At 39.5% G+C, this 26,991-nt stretch overlaps 2 protein-coding genes across 18 annotated transcripts; both read right to left on the bottom strand.

Moving 5' to 3' along the window:
• Positions 1–18,221: 18,221 nt before the first annotated feature.
• LOC148036368 (uncharacterized) lies at positions 18,222–24,324 on the bottom strand. 17 transcript variants are annotated; one of them, XM_087678364.1, is made up of 7 exons: positions 24,168–24,324; positions 23,172–23,314; positions 22,698–22,916; positions 22,533–22,619; positions 22,344–22,393; positions 22,071–22,173; positions 18,241–21,936 (listed from the first exon to the last, which is right to left on the bottom strand). In XM_087678364.1, the coding sequence occupies exons 1-3, from the start codon at positions 24,314–24,316 to the stop codon at positions 22,708–22,710; spliced, it is 501 nt and encodes a 166-aa protein (XP_087534490.1). In that variant the 5' UTR covers positions 24,317–24,324; the 3' UTR covers positions 18,241–21,936; positions 22,071–22,173; positions 22,344–22,393; positions 22,533–22,619; positions 22,698–22,707. The 17 variants fall into 17 exon arrangements, with proteins under 17 accessions (XP_087534496.1, XP_087534494.1, XP_087534499.1 ...); XM_087678366.1 differs by having other exon boundaries at positions 22,533–22,603; XM_087678376.1 differs by having other exon boundaries at positions 22,830–22,916.
• A 23-nt stretch (positions 24,325–24,347) lies between these two features.
• LOC148036367 (putative zinc transporter At3g08650) lies at positions 24,348–26,229 on the bottom strand. Its single transcript, XM_087678379.1, has 2 exons — positions 25,090–26,229; positions 24,348–25,053 (listed from the first exon to the last, which is right to left on the bottom strand). The coding sequence occupies exons 1-2, from the start codon at positions 25,146–25,148 to the stop codon at positions 24,765–24,767; spliced, it is 348 nt and encodes a 115-aa protein (XP_087534505.1). The 5' UTR covers positions 25,149–26,229; the 3' UTR covers positions 24,348–24,764.
• Between the last annotated feature and the right edge of the window lie 762 nt (positions 26,230–26,991).

Genomic DNA, 26,991 nt, shown 5'->3' with positions numbered 1-26,991 from the left:
GGTCCTCATTTACTAGCCCATGAACACTGGGAGATCCCCATAAGGAGGAGGGCATTTAGTCCTCTCCTTTGGGATTAGCACTGGGTCATTAAAATATTCATAATCATGACTTGGCTCCAACGTCTTAGGGTACCTAACCTCTTCCTTTTCCACCTTTATTGGTGTAGGAAGGTTAATACTATCCTTAACGACCCTTTTTGCCAACTCATAAAGTGGTCTAAGGAGGCCTATAGCTCTTAACATGTCATTTTGATCCTTTCTTAGAGGATCTCCCATATCTTGCCCCTTCTTAGGCAGTACCATGATGGCTTTATCTAGGAGCTTCTACCCCTCATCAAATAATCCTTAGCACTTAGGATCTCAGGACCGTGCCTTTTAAGCAATGTTTTTCCCTTATATCTAGGGCTTCTAACATCCTTATGATACCTAAAATTTTAGCACGATGCCCCACCACATGGGATGTTTCAGCCATAACTGTACTCCACTGTATATCAAGTTTTTCCCATGGCACTATGGCTTTAGCATAATCACTTGTTGATGCCATGACTGCCATAGCTTTCAACATACTTATTCCATGCCCTCTAGGTTGATGGATGGTTATACATGATTTCTCTTGGGTAGAGACCACACCAAGGCGAACCTCGGCCCATGCCATTGCATTAGAGGATGGGGTAACCACTAACTGGTTACTCTTCTCATCACATAGATTTTCTTCTGTAGAGGACTCATGCTCTACATAACTAACTAAGTCCATCAGTAAGTTTTATATAGGGAAAGCCAAGGTTTTCCATCCTTGAAAAACCCTCATTTTATGGTTAGCTTAGTACACTCCTAATGGAAATTATAAACTTAGGTCCCTTTACAACCTAGATTCGAAAACTTCCACTTATAGCTAGCTCATGGTGATAGACGCACCACCTATCGTGACCTAAAATAGGCCCGACACTAGCTCTCTAGCACTAGCCGGACCTCTAAGACACACAAGACACCCCACACGGCCTCGCAGCAAGGAGCGTCTGAGGCTCACACTACACTAAACTCTAATATCGATTTTGTATTTGTAACAGGGGGAGATCCCATAACATATAGGTATAACACCTCATATCACATACACAGGAGGCAACCTCTCGGGCTGAAACACCGCGGCCTTACTGCAGCTCTCCTACATCTCAGGGATTCGCCCCTTGATGCACTATCTCAAAATATAAGACACACGATACATAGTCCACTCTTTGATTTATCAAACGATCCATGAGTTTATATTTCCTCACTTAACTTACCCCAAGGAATCGCTTTTCTAACCTACAGCAAAGGACTTCCTCACACTCTTAGCGTTGGTCAATGTTCAGCATACAAGTGTTATGCATCCAGGATTTTATACCATGCGGCACGCAAGATGCAAAAGTGGATGCTTATTTTGCACAAACATTTTATTTTAAAACAAATCAACAAAGTGGAGTGTAAAAATCAGCCTTCAATTATTTCCAATCTATTTGTTGTTGCTGCATTGCTAGAGACTAGCACCAAGTTACCTCCTGCTATTAGCCTCTTTAGACAAATGTTTATCGTCCTATATGCTATACATAAATCAAGTAAATCTGAATTTTATGTATTTCCAGCAATCTCTCACTTTTACAATCTCTTTTTCCCCTAACCGGTTAGGTTTTGCCACGTTGCATAGGTTCAAGGTTCATTTGTATGTCATTTTTTCATATGGAAAGCAATAAAAATGTACTAAAACATAAAAACAAGGATGAGATGAGGCTTAATCCTCATGCCTCAACCTTGCTACACATCCACAAACATTAATCATTTTTTTTCCTAATTATTTATTGTGAAAAACCTAAATTTTCCTGTTTTTCTCTATTCATTCCTATTTATTTTATTAAAAATTTATGAAAAATCAAACTTGTGATCTCCCACTCATCAAAAGCGCTCAGCCCCACTTTTATATTCATTTTTAGTGCATGGAAACTCAAAACTCTCACTAAAACCCCCAATTTCCATGATTTTTCAAAAACCGCACTTTGCGATTTTGCGTGTTTTGAGGAAAATTTATTATGGCATAAAAAAAGTTGGGTTTTTTCTTTCATTTCAGAGATAATTCAGCATATGCAACCAAGATCAATCATCATCAATCATTTCCTTCAATTATTTTTCATTAAACAAAGAAAAAAAACACTTACTCATAGAAACCTATGTGTTCAAGGTGCATATTCCGAGATTGAGAGGCCACTGTTCACGCTTTCCTCTTTCTGAGATTTTCATTCCCTTCATCATATTACACATGGTTACCATCAAAATCTTGCCCTCCCTGCATAGATCAGGGATCTCCCCCTCTCTCTCTACATGATTGAGCACCCAAGAGGCACAAAAACCCCCCAAAAAATAGGGCGTCAATTAAAAAACGCCCCTCCCTATATCTGGACATATTTTTGCATGTTTTCTTCATTTAGAGTTTCATTTCATTTCATTTATAGCATGTCCACTTCAAAAAAATCACTTTCACACTACTACAAAAGGGTTTTCATCCTTTTTGGAGATGCAAACAGACTTTGATTTGCGATCTGACTAAAGGGATGACTTCATGACATTGAAATCTATAAATTTGGCCCCCGTTGCACACTTTTCTACTCTCAAATCTAGTGGCTACTTTACAATGCCAAACCTTGCGAGGATTAAATGGGGAGTCAAACGACCTCCGATCGACGAACCAAGACTTGCCTTGGATTCCTGATGTCAAAATGCATCTATGAAAACTCCAGCTCGGGCATCTTCCACCGTTTGATTTTTCATGAAAATTGGCTCTTGAACGCCTCTCAGACACTTTTTGGCTCCAAAACGGGCTCTAGCACTTCAAGAATGGGTCTAAATCAGGTCCTAAAATCCAGCTCTCATGGTGTAAAACCTTTAGGAGAATTTGTCTTTGAAGCACATTTGAGTGTTGCTCTCTAGTGACATTTACAACATAATGATGTCTTTTCTTTTGGATTCAAATCATAAAGATCCTCAACCTATACATCTTGTGTAAAGGGTGCTACTGCTACTATATTTTGCTTTATTTACAAGCTAACATGGATCAAAATCACGCTTGCATGCAAGTAAGGACAACATGTCTGTCTCTAGCCCTTCTCTCACAAGGAAATTTCATGCAATTGATGTTGCCTCGTTTGATGTTCTGCTCATGCCATGGAGCTGCAAAGTCCCCATAGTAGGAGACCTATCCACTCCCATAATGTACTCCTTCCCTCCCCTTGTCTCTACTACATGTATATACAACCATCACACTCACATTGCACATGCACAATTAAAAGCTCCAATCTCATATGTAGCTCTAGGCCCCAAGCCATGCCATGAAGGTTCTTATATGGAAATCAATAGACCATAACCTTCTGTCCCTACCACAGAAAGATCCAAACTCTATGGTAGCCTTGGTATCATCTACAAGTTGAGCTCCAAGCTTGAGCTCCAAACTCTATATATCCTACATTGATGGGGCCTTGTTGTCTTGTTATTATGGCCAATTGAGTTGTGACTTGATCATGAGAACTAGGATAGAAATGCCCCAATGTGCATACATCATAGCACCGGTGTCATGATGGTCCTCCCCCCATTCTTTTTTCCTACATGCACTATTTTTCCCTTCCCACACTAGGAGATCTATCCACTCCCATAATCTGTTATTTTCCTCCCTCTATCTCTACTACAGGTGCATACAACCAACACACAAACATTGCACATGCACAATTAAAAGCCCCAATCTCATATGTAGATCCAGGCCCCAAGCCATGCCATGAAGGTTCTCGAACAACTCAACATGATTGTGGAGTGGTAAAAACTAAGATTCTAAATGTTGAGATTATATTGTAGGTGTCTTTCCCATCTTGTTTCTACATTTTAGTACTTGTAAAGTCATACAAAAATCTAGTGATATATTTCATGCCTTTTTGCAATGTTTAATTACTGAGTTAGAAGACCTTTATGTTGATGGTCTTGAGAAATTTTATAATCATTCACTAAAATGTATATTTAGAGACTCGACAAGCCATTTTAAAACATGTAGATGATGGTTACTGGGGACTATCCTACACAATGTAAAATAGGCTCATTTAAAGATGGTGGTCAATTCTTTTGTCATAGAGACACAGCTCATGCAAGTCTAGATGCTAGAAATCCATCCTTTCAAGGTAGACACATGTATGATTTAAATAGATACCTAGTTAGGTATCCACCAATCAAATGAAAAGCTAGTGATATGGTCATAGCCTTATCTAAAGCAAAGAGAGCTTCAACAATAGGTGCAACGGATAATATACTAAAGATAGAAGGGTTGTGTGGAGAGTCATCAATTTGGAGATTATACAACTTACATGGGTTAGATTTATCATTAGATTTGGTATATAATACAATGCATATTCTATCACTTAATTTATTTAGTAAATATATATTATCTCTAATGAAAATTTTATCAATACAGACAAAGAAAGCCATTGATAGTTGTACAAAAATGATCTATAAGATTGCCCCTCCTTCCATTCTCAATATGAATAGTGGCCCCATGCTCCAAGTAAATACTATGAAAGCTTTACATCACAAGAGAATCAACTTTTTATACAATGGTGCTTGCCATGCATCATAAGCACTATAGTGGGGTATTCCAAAGGAATTTAATGATTTAGGTATTCTTTTAGTGACATAGCACATGCATTTTACAATTATAATAGAGAAAAGGATTGGTTTAAGAAAAGCATAGAAGCAAGCTGCACATTGCTTGCAACCCCGAGGAGTCTACCTTATAGATGTAAGATACCACTTGAGTTCAAAAGAAAGGGTATTATATTTACTAAAATATACATGATTATATTTACAAAGGGATTTTTTAATTATAATGTGAAAAAATTATATAAGTTTAGTAAAGTAAAAGGGGTCATTTTAAGGCCCCATAGCATGTAAAGAAATGGTATTTTTTAATATCCTTTGAGCACACATTATATAGATGATTTCTTATAGGTGGATCCCCCGAGCCTTTACCCCAACTTCTTTTATGCTTGAATCTTATAGAACTATCATCAACAAGGGATACCAAATATATATATAACACTACAAAAAGAAATAGCAATGCTTGTATACTAAGACTTGTGCATATAACTCAAAACCTCTTGTAGCTTGAGAAATAGAGTATATCATTAATACACACTTGGCTTCTAGTATGAATCCACACACACAAATAGAGTTAAAAGATACTAAGCAGTGTTGGCCTACCTTGGATCCCTATTGCTTTAACTAACCCTAACCCTAAACCATTACAGTTTAACCCCCTTTGATCCCTTCTATTGTAGGATCTACTCTCATTTTACTCCTCTTTCCTTGTGCTAGTGTCACGCACTTGGTGCCATGATGTCATTTCAGCTATGTTGTGTCTTCATTCAAGCTAGGTTGAAGATCTCCTCACACATTCCCTACACCACTTGCTTGATGTCATTTCAGCTATGTTGTGTCTTCATTCAAGCTAGGTTGAAGATCTCCTCGCACATTCCCTACACCACTTACTTGATGGAAGGCCTATGCCTTTAACCACTATTGGCTATTGAACTATTGTTTCTTTGCCACACTTTTACATGTGGATGGGTTGCAAGTCGCAAATCTGAAAGAGCTCTTCTCTAGTATTGTGTTGCCTCCTATGGTTGCTACTACTCTAATTCATTGGCCTTTTCTGTGTTGTAACATATCCTTGGTACTTTTTCCATGATAGTCTTTTACCTTTGGTTTTCTTTCTAATGCACCTTATCTCCAAGGTAAAAGTTAGGGGAAAATTTTAGCCCAACAATTATATTTCAAAGGTTTTATTGATCACCATGCTAATTTTTTAGGCTTGAAAATTCAAAAAATAGCCCATATATACAAAAATTTACATATTTTGAGCTAAATTTGACCCAAAAATAGCTCAAAAATAGGGTTTTGTCATAACATTTGCCCAATTTTCTAAACTCTTCACCATTGATTAGTCAAAAAAATTTGCCCACCTATCTACAAACTAAAAATCTAGGGGGATCCCTTGTTTTATACCCTGCTTATCTATGATGGTATGGTTGACTTGCATGTGTGGGTAGTGATGGTAATGTTAAGGCCTGAACCCATAGCATACCTGAAGGTTCCATACTGGTTCTCTGCAATGTAGTACCTATGGACCCTCACTACTCTTAACATTTCACACACAAATTTTTTTCATAATCTCTAATTACTATTGTAATTTTGAATATTATCAATCTATAATTATGCATTTTCTATCAATTTATGGTTGTTGCACTATTTAAAGGTTCTCAATATTGGATATTGCATATTAATAAATTAGATATGACAATCATCAAATTTTTGAAATTGTTAATTGCAAGGTAAACATGCTAGATAATGAGGGTTAAAGTTGTGCCCAAATCCATGCATATGCTTGCACAAGTACTTTTTACCTTCCTATTCCACATGTTCTAAAAATTATGTAATTTTTGCAATAATTAAACTTCTAAATTTCTCTTATACTGATGTGGAATTCTAAGTCTTTGGGTCTAAATTTCTATTTATAAGTTCATGTTTAAACTTCATTATCTGTTAAATCCAAAAGAAAATGTTTGAATTTTTGTTGATAAAATTTTTAACTAACTTCAATATATATACAATCTGCCATAATTCTATCATATTATAAGATACTACAAGCACTGGTTTTGATTAGCCTTGTCTATTAAGATATTTTATGCAAATGACTTCTTTGTTTCTATTATATTATAAAATGATTGTTGATACTACAATTTATGCTAGTATTACCAAGACATTGGATCTTTAAACCTTCGTGGCAAGATATTGGATGAGGAATGGGAAATGAAGAGCTAATTTAGGACTATGCTTGCCTTGCTCCTATCCCCCTCTAGTTGCCTCTCCTATACCATGATTCTTTTAGTGTAAGTTCTCCTAAGTAATATTACTAGTTTTGCTAGGATTTTAGCAACTATTCTTTGAATTCAATAGTAGTCTATTTTTCAACTAATTAATCTTCTTATAGGTGCTTAGTCTTGGCCTATAGATGTAATTGTGATTATAACTCATATGATTGTAATATCTTACACTTATCTTTTAGAATCGGTTACCTCTCTCGTTGCCCCATTAATTGATATAACTAATTTTATAATCCAACTCACATTTTACTATTGCCTCGCATTCTTACTCACATGTCTACAATCAATTAGCTTTACCCCTAACTACCTATATGCCACATAATCATGGCCTATCTATGTGAGATACTCTCGCTCCAACTTTTGCTAGGCCTTGGAGCTACTCAAACTCATTTCTAATCTAGGCCTTATAATTAGCCACAGCATGCTATTTTACATCTCCCTTAGAATTGCTCTTACTTTATTACCTTCCTTTTAGCTATCATTCTTACCCTTCTTCATGGGTACCTCCACGATATTTACTTAGTTAAGGGGGTGACCAAGATAGCAGCCAGGTACTTCCATTGACACCTACAACATAAAATACAAGAAACTTTCTGTATGTGTGTGTGTGTGTGTGTGTGTGTGTGTGTGTGTGTGTGTGTGTGTGTGTGTGTGTGTGTGTGTGTGTGTGTGTGTGTGTGTGTGTGTGTGTGTGTGTGTGTGTGTGTGTGTGTGTGTGTGTGTGTGTGTGTGTGTGTGTGTGTGTGTGTGTGTGTGTGTGTGTGTGTGTGTGTGTGTGTGTGTGTGTGTGTGTGTGTGTGTGTGTGTGTGTGTGTGTGTGTGTGTGTGTGTGTGTGTGTGTGTGTGTGTGTGTGTGTGTGTGTGTGTGTGTGTGTGTGTGTGTGTGTGTGTGTGTGTGTGTGTGTGTGTGTGTGTGTGTGTGTGTGTGTGTGTGTGTGTGTGTGTGTGTGTGTGTGTGTGTGTGTGTGTGTGTGTGTGTGTGTGTGTGTGTGTGTGTGTGTGTGTGTGTGTGTGTGTGTGTGTGTGTGTGTGTGTGTGTGTGTGTGTGTGTGTGTGTTTTGAAAGCACTCTATGTGGTGGAGATTTTATGGTGTGAGGATATGGATGTAAGGTGTGGACAGAAGTGTGCAACATAGGTGCACCCATGCAGAGTGTGAGTAATAGTGTATCACATGGGGACACACATGGAAAGTGTGAGGCTACATAAATGGGCCTCACCCTCCTTTATAAAATGTAACTAGTGTATGTAATGCAAATATAGTGATTGATTGGGTGGCAAGTAATACTAATGTTTGCATAGGGAGTAGGAAGTCTTCTAGCAGCATTGCAATAGGCAACTTGATGGCCAATATCCTTGAAGGATTAACTTCAGCTTTAGGAGTTTTAGGAATTTTTTCTAGCAAGGTAAGTAAGGAAAAGTAGTGCTCCCTCTAATATGGAAGTCCTTGGTTTGGTGACTAGTATTGATGTTTGTATAGGGAGTAGGAAGCCTTCTAGGAGCATTGCAATAGGTTATTTTGTTCCCAAAGCATCTGTACTTAGTGTATATTTGACTAGATCAGGAGCACTCAAATGAGAGATGGCTTGCACCATAGTGTATGCAGTACACATTCTATCTATAAGGACATGGTTGTTATAGTCCATTCATCATTTTCAAGAGTTCCTACTATTGCTTCATGATATTTAAACAAGGTTATGAGTGGCATTCAACACTATATTTCCTTTGCTAGTTTTAGGCTCTTATTGGGAACTTGATTTGTTAACTCTATTTCTCTCCCTATTGAGGTCATTGATCCAAATAGCCTCATCCAATATTTTCACTCCATAGATGCTTTTACGAAAGCTTTAGGGATTGCTTTGCTAGTAGGTTGTTCAATGATTGGAATGCTTTTATAAATTCCTCAAACCTTGGAGACATAATTGTGCATGGGTTCCTCTTCTTCTTCTTCTTGTTGGAATTAGCTAAACAATGAGGTTATCTCCATCCTGACCTCATTCAAGATTATGGACTTATCTACAATATCTAGGCATGTGAACCATGTCTTAGTCTTCTTGCCCATGCAAAGTTTGAAGGCTTGTGCTGGATTTTCATTCTTGGCTAAGTTGTTAGGCTCACACACGTGCTCAAATTGTTTTATGAAGTTGTAAGGGTTGTCCCTACCCTATATTAGAAGGATTTTAGCATGGCCTCTTTGAGTGGGTGTAGTAACCATGGTAGCTAGCAAAGTCTACACACATAATCTTCGAAGTCTATATGGTCATATGGCCTTACCAAGTCCTTGATGGGTTCAAGAGATATTCATACCATCCATATGCTCAAAAGTATTTTTCAGATGTGGTCCAACTCTACTTTCATCACGGTTAACTTTTGTTGGGCATCTAGTGTGTGATTTAGAAGCTTGTTAAAGGTACTAGTCCCTTGATCCTTGAGCTCCTTATGTTCTATTCCATGGTATCATTTGTGAGATCAAAACTCTCAAAGGGTGTAGCCATTTTGTAGTCCTCTAGGGACTTTTGAACTTCCTTAGGAATACGAGTAGGATATTTTGAATCCTCCATGGTGATATGTGCAGTCCTTGTTGTCTCTTCGTTAACTAGATGAATGAGATCTAGAGCGTGGATCTATTCAACGGCTAAGCTCACAGCTGACCATTCAAGGCTAGGAATTCTTTCCTCATTTGGGCTCATAATCTCTCAATGCTCCAAAAGCATATATATTTGCACCTTCCCTAGGCTCTAAAAGTTGAATGGCTCATGATAGGGCCTTAATCTCTTGGGGTTCTTTCTATAAAATATATTTCTTGTTTCTTGTTTGCTTGTATATGACTTTTCATTCCCTTGCCTTTTTCTTTGTGTATGTATGTGTGCGTGTGCATGTGCATGTGCATGCACATGTGTGTGAGTGTGAAATTAATAGCTTAGGGTCATGTGCAATGAAAATCTTTTGCACAATCAGGTTTTCTTTTTTCCAAGCAATGTGTGTGTGTGTAATGCTCAAACAAGTTCTCAATGTAGAGTTATGAATTACTCATATAACTCAAGCCTCTCATCTTTAGGGTTAGCTTTGTGTTTTAGTTGAACTCTATGATGTTATGGACGGTTCTAGATGCACTTTTCATGTCTAATCTTCATGCCTAAATGGGATGGTCTTAGGTCTTTATGCAAAAGATGCACCTACTTATTAATGTTGTGGATATTGCAACCCTAAGTGAATGTGAATACTAAGGGTGTGGGAAACTGAGAGCCTATCCTATAAGGGATGTGTGCATATATCTAGGGTTGGTTGTAGGGAAAAAAATCTAAAGTTAAGGTGTGGTTACAAAAGGGTTCCTAAGGTGCAACTAAGCAGATCTTAAAGTGAAGTGCAAGTGTCTTGAAAGCTAGACTAAGTCCAAGAGGTACAAGTGTATGAACCTTGGAACAATTGTGTAGGCCTAAGGATGAGACATTATGGAGTTCTTAAGACTAAGTACTAATGGCTTGGGAGCTTGTACAATGAGAATTTTGAATCTATCCTAAGGTAACATTGCCCTAAATTGGAATTGCATACAACCTGAGAGATGTGTCCTTAAGGACATATCTAGTGTGGCACTAAGAGATGCTTAGTGCCACTAGCTTAAGAGGCTATGCCTATGTGACTTAAGTATGCACCCTATGAGCACACCTAGTAGAATGGTTATGTGCACCTAATTTTGAATGGGTATGGGGATAGAATGTGTGCCTAAGGTAGGATTTACATGTATTGGGATTCAAGCTCAAACTAGGATGAGTATAGATCTGTATCCTTCCTAAGTTCCATTGCATACATGTGAGTGCCTAATGCAAGCCCGATGCAAGGCACATATTGAGTGGACTTGGTCACACTAGTTGGATGGTGGCTATGTGGAGATAGGTTTTATGAGAGTGTGCATAAGTGCTCTAAGGTGGTGGGTTCTTATGCACAAGTGTGTGAGAAACTGCATGTACAAATGACTGCCTATAGAGCCTAAGAATGTGATTAAGCATGTACATTAGTTGTGCCCCTAGCTAAGTGTAGATGTGGGATATATGTGAGTGTAACTAAGTGTGTGTGTGCTAGTATGAATGTGTCCTAGACCTATGACTATAGTTGAATGGATGTGCATGTGTACACCCTATCATTTATGTGTATAGGTATGTGACAATGTGTTAGTGGTTATGTGGATGAGTGAGAGCCCTAATGGTTATGTACATTAGTGTATGTGCATGAGTGGACTATGCAGAGGAGTGTGTCTATGAGTGTGTGTGTGAGTATAGCTTCAAATGTGATTTAGTGCATGAGTGTGAGTACGTGTGAGTTAGGGTCATAGTTTTTCACTTAATGCATGTGCATGGGTCTACATGAGTGAGTGAGTTGGTTTACATGAGTGAGTGAGTTGTGTGAATGAGTGTGTTGTGTAAATGAGTGTATTTTTTTATGGGACTGAGTGTGTTTATGTGAGTAAGTGAGTGGGTATGTAAGACAGTGTGTTAGTATATTTTGTGATGGGACTGAGTGTTTTTACATAAGTGAGTGGGTATATGAGTGCTAGTGTTAGTTTATATGGGTGAGTGTGGTGCTTATGTGAGGAATTATATTTTATATGGTGAGTGAATGGTTTGTCTATGTGAGTTAGAGAATGACTTATGTCGCCGATTGGGTATAAGGATGAGTGTGTGTTTTATATGAGTGAGTAGGTATATGAATAAGGGTGTTGGTTTAATGAGTGAGTGTGGTGCTTATGTGAGGAAGTGTGTTTTACATGATGACTAAATGGTTTATTTGTGTGATTTAGAGAGTGAGTTATGTGGCCGATTGGGTATGTGGATGAGTGTGTGTGTTTTATGTGAGTGGTGAGTTTGTATCTATGAGTGAGTGGATTTTATGTGGATGAGAGGATGGAACTATAAAAGGTAAAATTGAGATTCCTCCTAGAATCTTTCTATGAGCAAACATCCATGTTAGCACCTACTCACGAATCATGCAATACACCTATCACCATAGTCTCTCTTATAAAAGAGAGAACTATAATACAAGTGTTGCTTCAATTTCGACTCTATTTTCTCTCATGCTCTCTCTCACTCTATTCTCATTCTACACTTATACACTCTCTCATTCTCCTATACTATTCTCAATTGGATGCTAAGCTCACATGGTATTAGAGCTTGCGAGCTCTAAGAATCAAAGAAGCCTCTTTTCTTCCATCCTACTTTTTTCCATCCAAAGGTACTAAGTGATTAATTCCATATCTCTCTCTTTTTCCCTTCTCAAAGGGGATATCACTTGCCTATCATATTCTGCTCATTCTCCATTGCCTCTATAGCTTCCATGGCTAGCATGCCATCCACAAGTGCCATGTCTAAGGCATGATACCTCTCCATCGAAAAGTTAAAAAATATAACTACAAAATGTGGAAGCTATGTATGGAGCTTTATCTAATGCAACTTAATCTGTAGAAAGTTGTGTCAAGAGAAGGGAGAAGACTTGGTGACATCTAGTCAAATGTTGAAGATGCCCAAGCATGGACCTCACAGCCCTCGTGAAAATCATCCTCTAGTGTAAAGATAGGAAAGTTCAAATGGTAAAGACCTTTACAAATTCCAAAGAAATTATTGAGTTTTTTAAAACAATTATGAGCACACAGATATTATCTACCGAGTCTTTTTGATCAAGAGACTCATTAACTTAATCATGTAAGAAGAACAAGCCATTTCAAAATTTCTAGATGGATGGATCACTTTGCTCAATGAAGTCACTTATTTCAAGGATGGATATCTTTGAGAAATTACAATCCATGCTTCTACTTACATCCCTCCTATCTTCGTAGAGTCCATTTGCACTAATCAAGCTTCATGGACACTCATATAAGGCTCGATTGCAAGAATTGGCAAGAGGAGCTCTATAGTCCCAATGTCACCCAAACTAAGCTAGATTGAGTCTATTGTCTTGTATCAAAATTTGACCTCCGTTGGCAAACCTCGAGGGTCCATCTTATAGAACATGTAAGATACCATGTGAGATCAAAAGAAAGGGTATTATATTTAGTAAAATTTAAAAGATTATATTTACAAAAGGGTTTTTTAATTATAATTAAAAAATAAGTTTAGTAAAGTAAAAGGGGTCATTTTAAGGCCTTATAACATGTAAGGAAAGGGTATCTCTTAATATCCTTTGAATGCATGCTATATAGATGAATATTTCTTATAGATAGATCCTCTGGGGAGGAAACTCACAAGCCAAGGCATCTTTGCTCATTCTCTCCAAATTAGTGCAAACTACAAGCCAAACATAAAGGTGGTCATGTACTTTCTATCATTAAATTTATCCAAATCTAGGTGGTGGTGTTGGAATATTGAGAGGGCATTGTGGTGGAGGGACTCAAGTGGGGGGGGACTCGAGTTTGGCAGGGCATGGGAACTCCCACTTATTAGTGGGGAATGCTAGAGTAGCCATGGAGTCAACAGAGATAGCTTCAACTAGGAATTTCAAATTGATGGGTAATATTGGGGAAACCATGTGGAGGTTTTTAAGCCTTTTGCAATAAGGGGGTATGGAAGATTGTTAAAGGAGTAGGAGGTACGTGGTTGCCACATAGGTGGTAGGTCGGAGGCAAATGGGGAGGATATCAATGACAAGGATAGCAATGTGTGTTACTAGGTGGTGGACTAGGGGCATGGGTGGCTAGTGGGGTTGCGGGGCATCAAAGTTGAGAGGCCACATGTGGCACTATAGCATGTGACATTGCTATGATTGGCATGTTAATGGAGCAAGTAGGTGGCACTATGTGTGCTCTTGGGAAGGGACTAACACAAGAACTAGAATGGGTGGGCCTATGGGTGGTGTAACTAGTTGAGTCAATACTAGTGTGCTAGGATGAAGGGGCTAGGAGGCTACATCGGTGGCACTACAGTTGGTGTTGACTAGGAGGAGCGGGCAAGAAAGTTGGCTAAGGGTGGGTCGAACAGTGTTGATGACCCTAGGTGTCTCAAACTAATTGATGTCAAGGGCTAGAGCTACCGGGCTAATGACTAGTAGTAGAGGTAGTGAGGCTTAGTGGATGGATATGATGATCACGTGGTTGGAGATTCGTGCTAGTAAGGGACACCTAGGGGATTGGGTGGTGGGAAGATAGCTAGTGCTCTTGAGGGAAAAGGGAGGAGGGATCGATACTATGGGAGCTCGGGGGGATCGCTCATAAATATATGTATATATAACGTGAGTTCAAAATAAGGGGTTTTTAAAACACCATTTTTATACATTTTTTACATACACAAGGGTGTCATATAAAGGGGTTACTTACAGATTGAATAGATAAGGGTCGTAATTTTCTCAAGAAAATTTCACAGATTAGGATATTTATAAATAGGCCATGAATGCACGTTATATAGAGGATACATATATAGTGAGTCCCCCAAGTATGGGAGGATGTGTGCATAAGGGACATCATACGATGCTTGAGAAATTGGGTGGTAGGTAGATAGCAAGTGTCCTTGAGGGAAAAGGGAGGAGGGATCAGTAGTATGGAGGGATGTGGAGGTAGATATTTGTTTTGCACTTGAATAAGGAGATCATAGATCAATTCTTGAAAGTGGCCAAGATTTCAACATTGAAAACCTTACTAGAAGAGCATAAAGGTTTGTTTTAGATGCATATAGCCCTCCCTCATAAGAGATAAGTGGATTACCCTATCAACCTAGATCCCAATTCTAAGCCAATGAGAACAAACCCCTTAGAGACTCTCTAAGTGTGAATGTGAAGAAGTTGCAAAGTAGGTTGCTTGAGATAGGATTTATTAAGCCAAGTTCTTCTCCTTATGCATCCCTAGTCCTATTAGTCTCAACAAGAATGATGGATCTTTCTAAATGTGCATTGACTATAGAGATTTAAACAAAATTATGGTCAAGAACTAGTATCACATTCCTAGGATTGATCGCTTGCTTGGTGAGCTAAAACGGGCAAGGTATTTTACTAAGATTGATTTGAGGTTTAGCTATAATCAAATATGCATGAGAGATGATGATAAAGTAAAAATGACATTCAGGATCAATCATGGCCTTTATCATTTCTTATTGATGCCTTTTGCATTGAAGAATGCCTCGACCACATTCTATAGCTTCATGAATAAAATCTTACTTCCTTTCCTTTTCAAGTTTGTGCTCATATTTTTTTATGACATTCTTATTTATTACAACAACTCATTGGAAGAGGACTTGGCACATGTTAGAATGGTGCTTGACATCTTGAGAGAGCATAGTTTATTTGCTAAACAAGGTAAGTGTGTATTTATACGGACATTAGTGGAGTACTTGGGACATATTGTGAGTGAAAATGGCACATAGGATGAATCCAAAAGGGTGCAATGTGTAATGGAATGACACTTAATTGCATGGTTTCCTTGGTCCCTCATCATTCTATAGGAGATTCATCAAGCATTATGCTACAATTGGAGCACCCTTGCTAGATTGACTAAAGAAGGAATCATTTTTTAAGGATGCCATAGTTGATCACAACTTTAATTAACTAAAGGAAATGCTTACCTCAACCCCTAACCTCATATACCCTGAATTCTCAGGACTTCCATATTAGAAACAGCACTAGCTTGCCTTACTCACTTTTCTAGAACAAAGAGCTCCAACTCCTAGAGTTGAAATTAATCCTTTAGGTATCCCTCGACCCAATTGATTGTTACTCATTTTCAAAGTGATGCTCTAGTATATTATGTTGAAGAGATAGTAGAATAGGAGGAATTTACACAAAACCATATGTCATCTATGACAAAGAGGGCACTTCCATTCTTAGGAATGGTAACCTAGTACCAATCATGATGCTAGGACAAGGGGATGAGGAATGACACAACTTCGAGAGACCCTTGTTTATTGGAACTACATCCAACTTGGTCACATATCTACAAAATGTCCTCAAAAACAAGAACCCCTAAAGAAAAAAAAGACCATCCTAACTCGAAAATTGCACCGTCCCAATATTTCTCTTGTGCTTTCCTAAGCATACACATTTGCATGCGCTATCCTTCCTTCGGCTACTTCATGGGAATCCAATAAGTCGATCCACCTTGCTAAAAGATGGATTGAACCAAACTTTAAGGGTGGGAAATCATTTTTCCTTCCCACACCGAAATACTGATACAGATGAATCAACTCATTTCTGATTATACTAGGGTATAGCAAAGAGAAATAGAGCCAAGAGTCAATACTATATCCCACATGGAAAAGAAGACAACAATTAAAGTGGAAGAATAAATTGACTCAATGCAACAACTCAAAATTATCAATAAGGCTAAGCAATGGGTTGAAGAGGTGCAAGATGAACTACCAATCAAGAGAGTGGTGGAGGGCATGAGTGCTCCAGGCATCTCATGCACAGCAACTCTATGCAACCCCATTGACCCTCATACCTTTGGGAGACCTACTATTGAATCAACAGCTCATGAGGGATACCACCAAGAGGTGCTACAATCACAATGGCATGGACTAAGGACCGAAAATTTCAAATATCAAGATCTTGATCCTAGTCTCATATTAGCTAATTTGGCATCCACTAGTGTTATTGTGCCTTTAGAAACTTTATTCAAGGGAAGTTCAGTCATTTGGAAATTGCTTAAGAGGATTAAAAAAGAGTTTTAGTACCCAAGAAATAAAGAGTTCATTATCCTATATGTAATTGATAAGAATCTTAGTCTAGCCAAAGTGTATAGGTCCTAACAATCGACTGCTCTGATATCATGTTGAAATTTTAGTATTTCAACATGTTATCATGAGCTCAAGGACATAGTTATGGTGGATGATACTTTAAAGTGCTCATGGTTGTATGTGAGAAAGAATGTATATGTGGAGAGAAATGAGAGCAAGACACAAACTAGATGCAAAGAAGAAAAGTATTTGTGATGATTGATCCAAGTGTTGTTTGTTACAATGAGAATGAGCCTCTTGTATAGGCTAAGGCAAGTTGCTTGCTTACATAATTAGTGATATAAGGATTGCATGGGTCAGCCGACTACTTCTCTCAAAAGTGTCTAAATATATCTCCCCTTTTTTCCACCAACTAGAGGAGGATTCACATGAGCCTATTAGAGAGGCAAATTTAATAATCTGAACATAAGGTGCACTCTACCTCTTTTATGACTAAAAATTCCACTAAAAACTTAGCTCCTACAATTGTGATTGGCCAATTCTTAAGTGATCCCAACGGCATTCTATTAGAGGATTTTCCCAAGTCTTAGGAACATCTTGAGTGATGATACTAATCCTAGCTCTAGTGTCAACAATGATTTCTCTTAAAATGGAGTCACCCAAAGCTTGTATGCTCCTAGGCTCCTAAGCTCCTAGGACTCCTTCCCAAAATGTACTTGCACCTTGAGCTCTTAAGGCTAGACTTGGAGGTAGGTTGGGTAGGTTAAAATGGGCTTATTCTATTGGAGGATTTCCCCAAACCTTAAGGGCATCTTGATTGATGATACTAACCCTAGCTCTAGTGTCAATGATTCCTGTTCAAATGGAATCACCCAGGACTTGCATGTTCCTAGGATCTTAGGGCTCCTTCCCAAAACATAACATACACCTTGAGCTCCTAGGGCTAAAGTTAGAGATAAGTTGGGCACTCTATCTCATGTATCAAGTGCTTCACTTCTGTAAATCCACATCTTCTCTTTCTTCATTATCATCACCTCCCTACTTTAGAGAGAGAGAGAGAGAGAGAGAGAGAGAGAGAGAGAGAGGCTCTTAAACAACACTACTTGCTTAGTATGACTCACAACAACATCTATTTACTTCTACAATAGAAGGAAAATCGTCATTAGCAATCTTCATGACAGTGCTACTATCTGCATATTGGATAGTCTACATCATCAATTCACAGTTCAGCTCCAAGACACCATTTGTTAAGCCCCATAATCAGTTGCTTCTGCCCCTATAACTATTAATGCTCCACGTACTCAACGTTGATCTAAACCACAAGAAACTCTAAACCACTTACTATATAGGAAAAAAAAGAGAATTTCCAATATAGAAACATTTTTCTAGTTAACTTACCATATAGAAAGCTTTTTTTGGTTAACTTACTATATAGGAAGTTTATTATCATAACTATCTATATAGTAACTTTATTAAAAAAAGTTACTATATAGTAACTTCAGAAATAGACATTATCTATATAGTAACTTCATCGAAAAAGTTACCATATAAGAAATTATAACATATCACATCTATGTAGTAACTTTATCATATAAACTTAGCATATAGGAGGCATATAATGGCATAATCAAATCTCATAGAATGTCATTTTAATTTTTTTATATAAATAATAATAGAAAAATAGTTGATTTAAAAAGTGATTTTAATAAAGTAAAAGTGAATAATAGAATTTTTGCCAATTAAGTAGCAAAGTATAATGTGAAATCCAAATTGTCCCTATTCTACTACATTAACATTATCTAGGCTTAAACTTCCAATTTTTGTTTTTGCACCATGAGCCACTGTACACTAAGTGCAACTTGAAGATTATATTTCTCCAATGCTTGCTAGCCAAGCAAAAGAAGCCACTGACCCATCATTGTTGCCAAACCTCCAAGAGCATATAAGAGTTGTCCACCTTCAAACAGGTGAGAAAAACTGAGAATGGCCAATATTCAATGGTGCACTTCTTGAGACAACAGAAAAACTCTAATTACAGCAGTAATAAGGCCTGATTTTAACAAAACAATGTTGAATATCTTCAGATTTGCTAAGATGAGGCAGAACATAGTAGAGGAGAGAGAGAAATTCAATATGCTGCCAAGAAAGTGTTGTAACAGCAACCTCTGTTGTTTCAAAGATAAAAAATAAGGTCACCTGCTGGTTATTAGGGTTCTACTGTCTGAAACCCTAATTTGTGCACCAACACTTGTCAATAACCTTGTTTCTAGGGCATCCTGTCATTTGCAGCCCTAGAATCTGCTCAACATCAAGTTGCCCTGCTATCCTAGAGCTTTAGCACCTATCCCTTACTCACAACTAAGTTATCCTTCAGATCTGCCCCCAAACAACCCAAAATGGGCGAAAAACAACCCAACATGGAAGATACACTTTCATGCAACCCAAATATGTGTCCAAATGAGACGTTTGATGGCTCCACTCGAAGCTTGTGCTGTCTAGTATCAATTCCAGTTGTTCCTTTGTCATTAGAATGATGCTACTAATTTCTGTAGCAACTTTTCCAAATCTGTCCCTGTTAGGACTGCACCCTGTTTTGGCCCAATTCCAAGTGTTTTGAGTACTTCTTATCCAACTTGAGTCAATACCCAATACCTATACACTCAAATGAGTAGGAGAGAGCATTCCATGAATATGGCATTACAAGATTGCATCCCCAAAGCATCATACCCTTGAGAATGCTCCATCGGTCTTCCATAGGCAATAGGTTGATGACGAGACGTCAAGTGGCACAAGATTCTTCAAATAGATCATTGTTGAGCCTTCAAGAAATGGTTCAATCTCTTCAATGTTGGGGAAAAACCTTCAAATGTTGTCAGTCAACACTGATGCTAAGAACATTCAGGAAGTGTTGAAGAGAAAAAGGCCCATGAAATTCTTCAAAATTTTGAACAATTTTAGTGCTGTCCAAAACTGTCAATCCTAGAGTTTGAAACCTCATAGCCATGCCCTAACTAAGCTTCAAGCTCAAAGGTCCTTCAATGTCGGTCATAGGGTATAAGTAGAGACCTCAAGTAGTGGAATAGATGAAAACCCTATGATTTTGAAGAAGAAATCTAAGATTTACTTGCTGCTGTAATCAATTGTCAAGGAATAGGCCTGATAAAGACGGTGATGGAAGATGCTTAAGGAAGGTGCTTTTGAGCAAAAGTCCTCAAGTGAATCTGCTGAAGTTTATCCTCATAGTCATATTTCTATAGAAAGCACAGTTCCAGATATCATTGATGATGCTAATGCAATGTATGAATCTGTATCTCCAGTGAGCCAGGAGACAATCAGATCTTCTCTGAAGCATGGAAAACTGCCATTGGTTGCATGTTGTATTGCAGCAGCAAAAGGTTTCAAGATTCCAGTTATTGTACAATTGGATCATGAGAATAATGAACAGGATGCCATGGCTGCATTGGACATGGGTTTTGACTCCATTATGAGGAAACTTACTTGCTAAATCATCGAGAAAACCCAGACAGCTTGGCAAGGCCAGATGCAAGTGGGCTGAAACAGAGCAAGATGATGCCAGCAGTACAGTTCCACCTTATACTTCCGGCAAAGAAGGCGTCAAGAATGCCGTGTGACAAGACGATTGGAGGTGGTGATGATGCATTTAATACCTTCTTCAGTGAGACTGGAGCAGGGAAGCATGTTCCTAGAGCAGTGTTTGTAGATCTGGAGCCCATTGTTATCGATGAAGTTCGCACTGGCACCTACAGGCAGCTCTGCTTGATCGGATCCGCAAACTGGCAGACAATTGCAACTGGTCTTCAAAGCTTCTTGGTCTTTAATGCTTCTGCAAACTACTGTCTCAATGGTTGCATTATTGATGGATGGCAATCGAGTTATTGATGTGATGTGAAGCCTTGCGTCTCCCAGATAACCTGCCAGCAAGCAAGGTGTCTCACAAGCTTGAAGGATTCAGTCTCTGGCCTCATGCGCACCCTACAGGATGGAGAACTTCATGATGAGTTTCTCAGGCCTACCAAGTTGGGGATAGCATCTGCCACCTGCCTCCTGACCTCATGGAGCTTGAGGACCTGCGCCCCATTTTATCCCTCCAGTCATGGAACTTTCTGTTGACAGAAGAAGAGAGGGAAAGCCTGTCTGCATATCTCCCAGACATGGACGAGTCGACCTTCAAGGAGACTTTGACACAGCTTTTTGTAGGGAGTAATTTCAACTTCAGTAGTCCTATGACAGACTTATTACAGTAGTTGAAGGGTGGGCTCTATAACCCGGAGATTGCAAAGTACAGAGAAGGTCTGAGGCTACTCCAAAGGAAGCAGCATTATCACAATATGTGCACTTACCACAATGCATTTGTTAATACTTGTCTTGAGATGGTTAATGGAGGCAGAAGCAGCAGCGAGCAAGTTGAGTGCAAGAGAGTCCTCCAAAGGAAACAACCACGCCTCATGGACTTGAGGTGATAGCCTCTTCGGTGTCCTTTGCGGCATTCTTCAGTTGCTTCTTCATTAATCACACACTCTTCTGTTGTCATCAGCAAGCAGTTCTAATGTTGCCAAAATTGATCTTCTGAAATGATTGTCTCTAGGTAGTGGAGGCCGTATGAATCGTAGAAGCCATTCACAAATATCAGCGAAAGGTTCCAGTCAAGTTGTGAACAAAGCTTGTGGTAAAGATACTGGGAAGATTCAGAATAGCACAACTGCAGGAAAAAACAACTGAATCTCAGAAAAGTGGCCATAAAGAGATGGACATGTATCCTCCTCAGGTCTTCCTTTGTGCCTACATGATAATTGGGCATCCAGAGGCTGTTTTCAGCACCCAAGGAGAACGAGAAGTTGCATTGTCAAAAGTTGCAAGGAAGCTTGTTCCAGAATTGGAGGCTCTAGTATCCACTATTTTAGATGGCCCACCATCTACATCAACTACAGGATCATCATCACCGAACTCTGCTGGGGAGAAAAAGGCAAATTGGGATGCAGGAAGCTCTTCAGTACGGCCCTTGCTGTGCAGCTTGCAGAGTTTGATGCTGCCTGAGGAAGCTCTTCAGTACGGCCCTTTGCTGTGCAGCTTGCAGAGTTTGATGCTGCCTGGTGCTCATACCTCTATCAGTTTGTGGCTTGGAAGGTGCAAGATGCCTAGATTTTGGAAGAAGATCTTATACGGATCGCTTGTCAATTGGAGCTTTCCATGTTACAGAAGTGCACCTGGATTTCTGATGACACTGATAATGCTGGAGCTGATGCAAGTCATGACAGTCAGGCCATTCAAAAACAGGTGTTGGAAGATCAGCAGCTTTTAAGAGAACGAGTGTTGCATCTCACTGGGTCTGCAAGTGTAGCAAGAATGGAAGAAGCATTATCTAAAGCTCGAACCCTGTTTTCAGAAGCACTTTACACCTAACAGCTTTAAGTTTCTTCTCAATGTAAGGACTCACTAATGCTATCTCAAAATAAAACTTACCAAGCTTGTGCGATGTTGCAAATTGACAAGCAACAGCATCAGGATATGAGATCCCATTTACATTATGTGCGGCAAGGTAGGACTCAGGAGCATGTGTTTGTATCTGTCAAGACATGTAGATGAGAGTTAAAGAGGACAAACTCATAGCAAGTTTGATGCTGTCAACCATGAAAGTATTTGATGTGGTGAGCCTTGATTTGGTCCCTCAATCATACTAAGAGAGATCAAAATTTTCCTACAAGCTTAAATAGAATTGGCTAAGTAGTTGCATACTGAAAAGAATCCCTGCTTTTGAAGATTCTTAGAGAATCTGATATTGAGTCCTACAACAACATGACAAGTGCAAGTAAGATGCTTCTCTACAACTTAGGGCCATCAACATGTACATTAGTATATGAATTTGTTGTGATGTATAATCAAAAAGTGTTTGTGTCCTTAAAAATGAATTCAAACATTTGGTACCTCTCATCATGGAGAATGCCCAACTCCTGCACCATCATGGAGAGTTGATGCCATCATCCACCCAACAAAATCTGCATTTCCTACACACTAGGAAACATCATTAGAAATTTATGGACTGCTCCTATTGATGAGTCTTGGGAGAGATCTTTTCAAATGATGCATCACCTTAAAAATCTTATAATCCACTACTTTTCAAGAGGTGCAAGCATTGATCAATGGCAAAGGCCAAAAGCACTATGTCAAAGCTGCCCTGATGTATCACAACCAAGAGAAACCCTGCCATTTTTAGTAAACTACCTTCCCTTTGATCTTGCAAGAGTGCAATCTCCCATAGCTCCATGGAAAAATCTGTGCTAGTGGTTGTACACTTCAGGCTTTGTAGTCCTATCCACCACAAGACAATTAAATAATGAAATGATATTAAAATTATTTGCTAATGAAACAATGGCTTCCAAAAGACTTTCACGAACTGCGTTTTTGTAATTGGCTGATATTCTTTTAGCTAGCATTAAAAAAAATTAAAATCAATAGAATCCCTTTAACTTTGCATCCCTTAAGCAGAGTTAATAAGACTTTGATTCAAGTAGCCCAAAAATAAAGATACTCTTAACTTTGAAGCTTTCTTGAGAAGAGCAGTACCTGAATTATCTGGAGACCAGTACCTTGCAGTAAGGTTCTTAAACTGTATACTTGCAACTTGACGTACAGAAATTTCTACACTTGGTGTCAAAACAAATTGAAGCAAACCCATGAGGTGACTAGGTACATGCTGATACTGAAAACTGATCATTAAAAGTCCAAATGTTTAGGTAGTCAATTACAAAGAATGACATCACTGACATATTGAACCATACACAATTAGCTTTAACATTCAAAACATGCCTAAGGTGGTACTTTAGGTATGCCATCTTATTATCTCTTCTGATTTAGCTGCATAAGGTAGAAGAAACTCTAAATGCTGTCTAGAACCAACTCCAAATCATCCAAAAAATTTAGTATTAAGACAATTTTAGAGTGGAAGTGAAAGTCTTAAAAATGCAACATGGTGTGAGAATCATAAACCAGCTAAGTCATCATTGCTTAGTGCTCCTTAATGCCCATTCAAATGTGATTCTGTTTCAACTAGTAACTTCAGTAGAAGCTGACTCTACTGATCTATGAAGTACAATCCTAGTAGTTAAATTCAGCCTGCACAATATGCTTGCAAGTTTTAAAAATGTGGCACCACTTGAAAATCATAAAGTAGCTAGGACACCAATGCTTAATGCTCCTTAGAAGGCGATCAAGATTCAGAGTAGCAAATTTAGTTGAATCCATTGATTTGTGAGGCATTATCTGAGCACATAAATTCAGCTTGCACAGTATGTTCAGAACGACATTACGGCTTTTTTTCTGACATTAACGGGGTTTCTTGTCTCTCAATGTATTGATTCTCATATTAAAATTGATCATAACATTGCTTTGTGTAGTTGCAAACAGATTCTGACTGAAGCATAGAAGATTGCATGGAAACCATGAATTAACCGAGACATAGAGAAAATGATACTTATTCCAAATCAAGCGCCATGCCTATTACACTTTGTTCAGGAAAAATCAAGAAAGATATGCGTGATCGGGAAAAGCAAGAGAGCATACCTGAGCGAGCGCAGCTTCAATAGCTTTGTGCTCCTCTGGATTAGGACTGCGGACCAGCTGAAGCACGGAAGCAGATCTAGAGTAGGCGCACAGATCCATGCCCGCAATGCCAATAAAGGCCTCAGACTTGTTGCTGGAAGAAAAGGCATGCAGCCTTAATGTCATAAGCCTAGATGGCAGGGGGTTGTTCGAAGATCATCAAAAGACGGAAGGGAAGTGCACTGTTGTTCTTCAGATATGGGTTCCCAGGTGTATCCCCATAAGCCCACCTTACATGCTTGGTTTCAAGGAGACATTGTCATCTTCTCTTCCGGGAGACATCAGGATTACTGCTTTGCGTGCCACTTCCAGCATCGTGTAGTCATTTTAAATCCCACATGAACAAGAATGCTTTCAGAATTTTACATGTAGACCTCGACACAGGCACTGAGATTAGGTTGCAGGATGAATCACAATTCCTTGCCAGGCAGCACGTTGCAAATGGCAAATGCAAATCAGGCAAGAAAGTTCGCCTGTGATGCGATCATTTCCTGGACAGAGAAGGTCTGTGAGTAGACTCTCACCCATCAGTTTAAAGCTCACAGTCACAGCAACAGTCTAAGGATCATCAGTCAGAATATTCGCTGTTGGCCTCAGAACTTCCAAGCATTTCGTTTCATCAAAGTTCTCCATGGCAGCACTTAAAGAGTCCATAAATGCCACATAAAGTGTTGCAGCTGAAGCTACTTGTTGAGGCTTTGCTTCCTTCAAGCTGACAGGTATAACCTCAGCCAGAACCATCCATATCATACAGCCTGCTGCAAACCCCATACACGATGGAAGGAATTTTTGAAATGCTTCCGCACACATGAAAGCAGGAACTGCCACCAAAGGCTGAGGTAAGGAGGTGAAAATACTGCAAAGCATGGCACTTTGAGCAGAGGTGAAAATACTCCAAAGCATGGCACTTTGAGCAGAAATGCCACGAGATGCCAGAACCATGGTCACAGCCAATCCTTCTGGAATATTTTGCACTGCATGCAAGTGTAACCATAATCCCCTGCGGAAGCCCTCTAGGGCCAGCAAACGAGACTCCCACTCCTGAACCCTCACCAAAAGAGTGCAGTGTCATGATGCCAATCACCAACATCATCTTCTTTGCATCAGCTCCTTTGAGATTCAACATGCTAACCTCACCATATCTTTCCAGAAACTTCTGACAGCAAATAATGAAGAATCCTCCGGCAATGATGCCCATAACAACCTAGGTGCCTCCACCGTATCAGGTCGAAGCTAGCTGCTAGCATTACACCTACAACAATACCATTGCATATCCCAGCCCATTGTGCCTGCAAGTCCATAAAGAAAAATAGCAACGCACCTAAACCTGTTGTCCCTGCCATGACGAGGGTGAGGAGGGCAACAGTGGATACGACCACTCTTTTAGGCCCCTTGGATGCCGTCTTGGTGATACCACCATCGTGCAACCTCTCTTTCTGCACCTTCGCTGTGACTCCTGCTCCGTTGCCATAACTGATTTTGATACTTGGTCTGTTGCTTGCTGCGAGTTGCTACAAATCCACCTGCGCAGAACCGATGCCACGAGTGCTAGGGCTCTCCTGGCAGCTTACGACAGAAATGAAGCAGAGGAGAAAGGCCATCCAGGAGGAAGGCGCACGATCCACGGCCATGCTACGAGAGGAATATCCATGAGGAGTCCTGCACTGATGTTCCAAATGCGAGTGGCATGCCGTGAAGGATCAAGGAATGGCAAATGCAAGCCGATGGCCGATGGTACAATCGACGATGGCGGGCTACTTGTGACTGTTGCAGCCACACACGTGCACACACAGACGGAAGCAGCGATGCCACGCCCCAGGGTGGAGGGGGGGCTCATCGAGGTGGGCATCGTCCTCCTCCTCGTGGCCGTGACGATGCTGGGAGGTGTCATCGTCTGCGGCCATGGCAACAGGACAGGGGAGGCAGAACAGGGCAGGCAGGGGCAGGGGTCAGGGGCCCTTGACCTGCTTGGGGCACATGACCATGGGAACAGTCCCAGCGTCTCTCTCTCTCTCTCTCTCTCTCTCTCCTTGGGGCACATGACCATGGGAACGGTCCCAGTGCCTAAATGGAGTGGCAAATTCCTTAGGTGGGGAATAATGTATTGGCAGTTGCAATCAACAAGTGCAATATTAAATTTTGTATCGGTTTGTTGGCTTATTTTGGAGCTTTTGTGCGTACTTTGGAGTCATGTAGTTTTTGGCATCACCTTTCTAATGTTCTAGAGCATTTGTGCATACTCTAGAGTGATGTAGTTTTTTGCATCACCTTTCTACTGTTCTAAAAAGGATTATCAAGATCTTTTAGCTATGGGTGAGCTATCACAATTATACCAATTGCTTCTGTGAATCTGAAAAGGATTGAAGTATGTATTTTAATAAGGCGGTCAATTTTGTTGATCCTTATGAATTTATGGACAAAAGAGGAATCGAGTTTGTGAAATATGAAGTGCAATCCCTAGTAATGAGATTGTTTAGGATGACACAAAAAGCTTATGTGGGGGTGATGTCCATGATCACAGAAGAGGAGGCAAGTAGAAAACAGTGACACTCACCTCTGAAATGTTGCCAAAACATCTCAAAGCTTCAACACCATGTCCATGCTTTGCCTATCTCTAATGATCAAGCCACTCCAAGAGTTTGTGTTTTGGTACTGGGAACTTGTCAAACACTTCTTTTCCTTTTGCGAGTGCAACACACTTGGAATACACATAGAGTTGGGCAATACCACATAGATGTCATTTTTAAGAAACCTTATCTTGATGATATCTATATGCATCATGTTG

Source organism: Lygodium microphyllum, chromosome 5 (assembly GCF_053477565.2).
Source record: "Lygodium microphyllum isolate KBCC chromosome 5, Lygodium_microphyllum_v1.1.10, whole genome shotgun sequence".
NCBI classification, from domain to species: Eukaryota; Viridiplantae; Streptophyta; class Polypodiopsida; order Schizaeales; family Lygodiaceae; genus Lygodium; species Lygodium microphyllum.
This window is presented reverse-complemented; position numbering and strand designations above follow the sequence as displayed.

Bases quoted from the DNA above. Each gene is read 5' to 3' on its own strand.
- LOC148036368 (XM_087678370.1), bottom strand. From the start codon at position 24,316: ATGCCTTTTCTTCCAGCAACAAGTCTGAGGCCTTTATTGGCATTGCGG. The intron at 23,315-24,167 runs GTATGCTCTCTT...TTTAATGATCAG, and splicing joins TTGAAGCTGCGCTCGCTCAG to TTTTCAGTATCAGCATGTAC. The intron at 22,917-23,171 runs GTACTGCTCTTC...TGTGGTGGATAG, and splicing joins CTGGTCTCCAGATAATTCAG to GACTACAAAGCCTGAAGTGT.
- LOC148036367 (XM_087678379.1), bottom strand. From the start codon at position 25,148: ATGGTTCTGGCATCTCGTGGCATTTCTGCTCAAAGTGCCATGCTTTGG. The intron at 25,054-25,089 runs CTCTGCTCAAAG...CAGTATTTTCAC, and splicing joins ATGCTTTGGAGTATTTTCAC to CTCCTTACCTCAGCCTTTGG.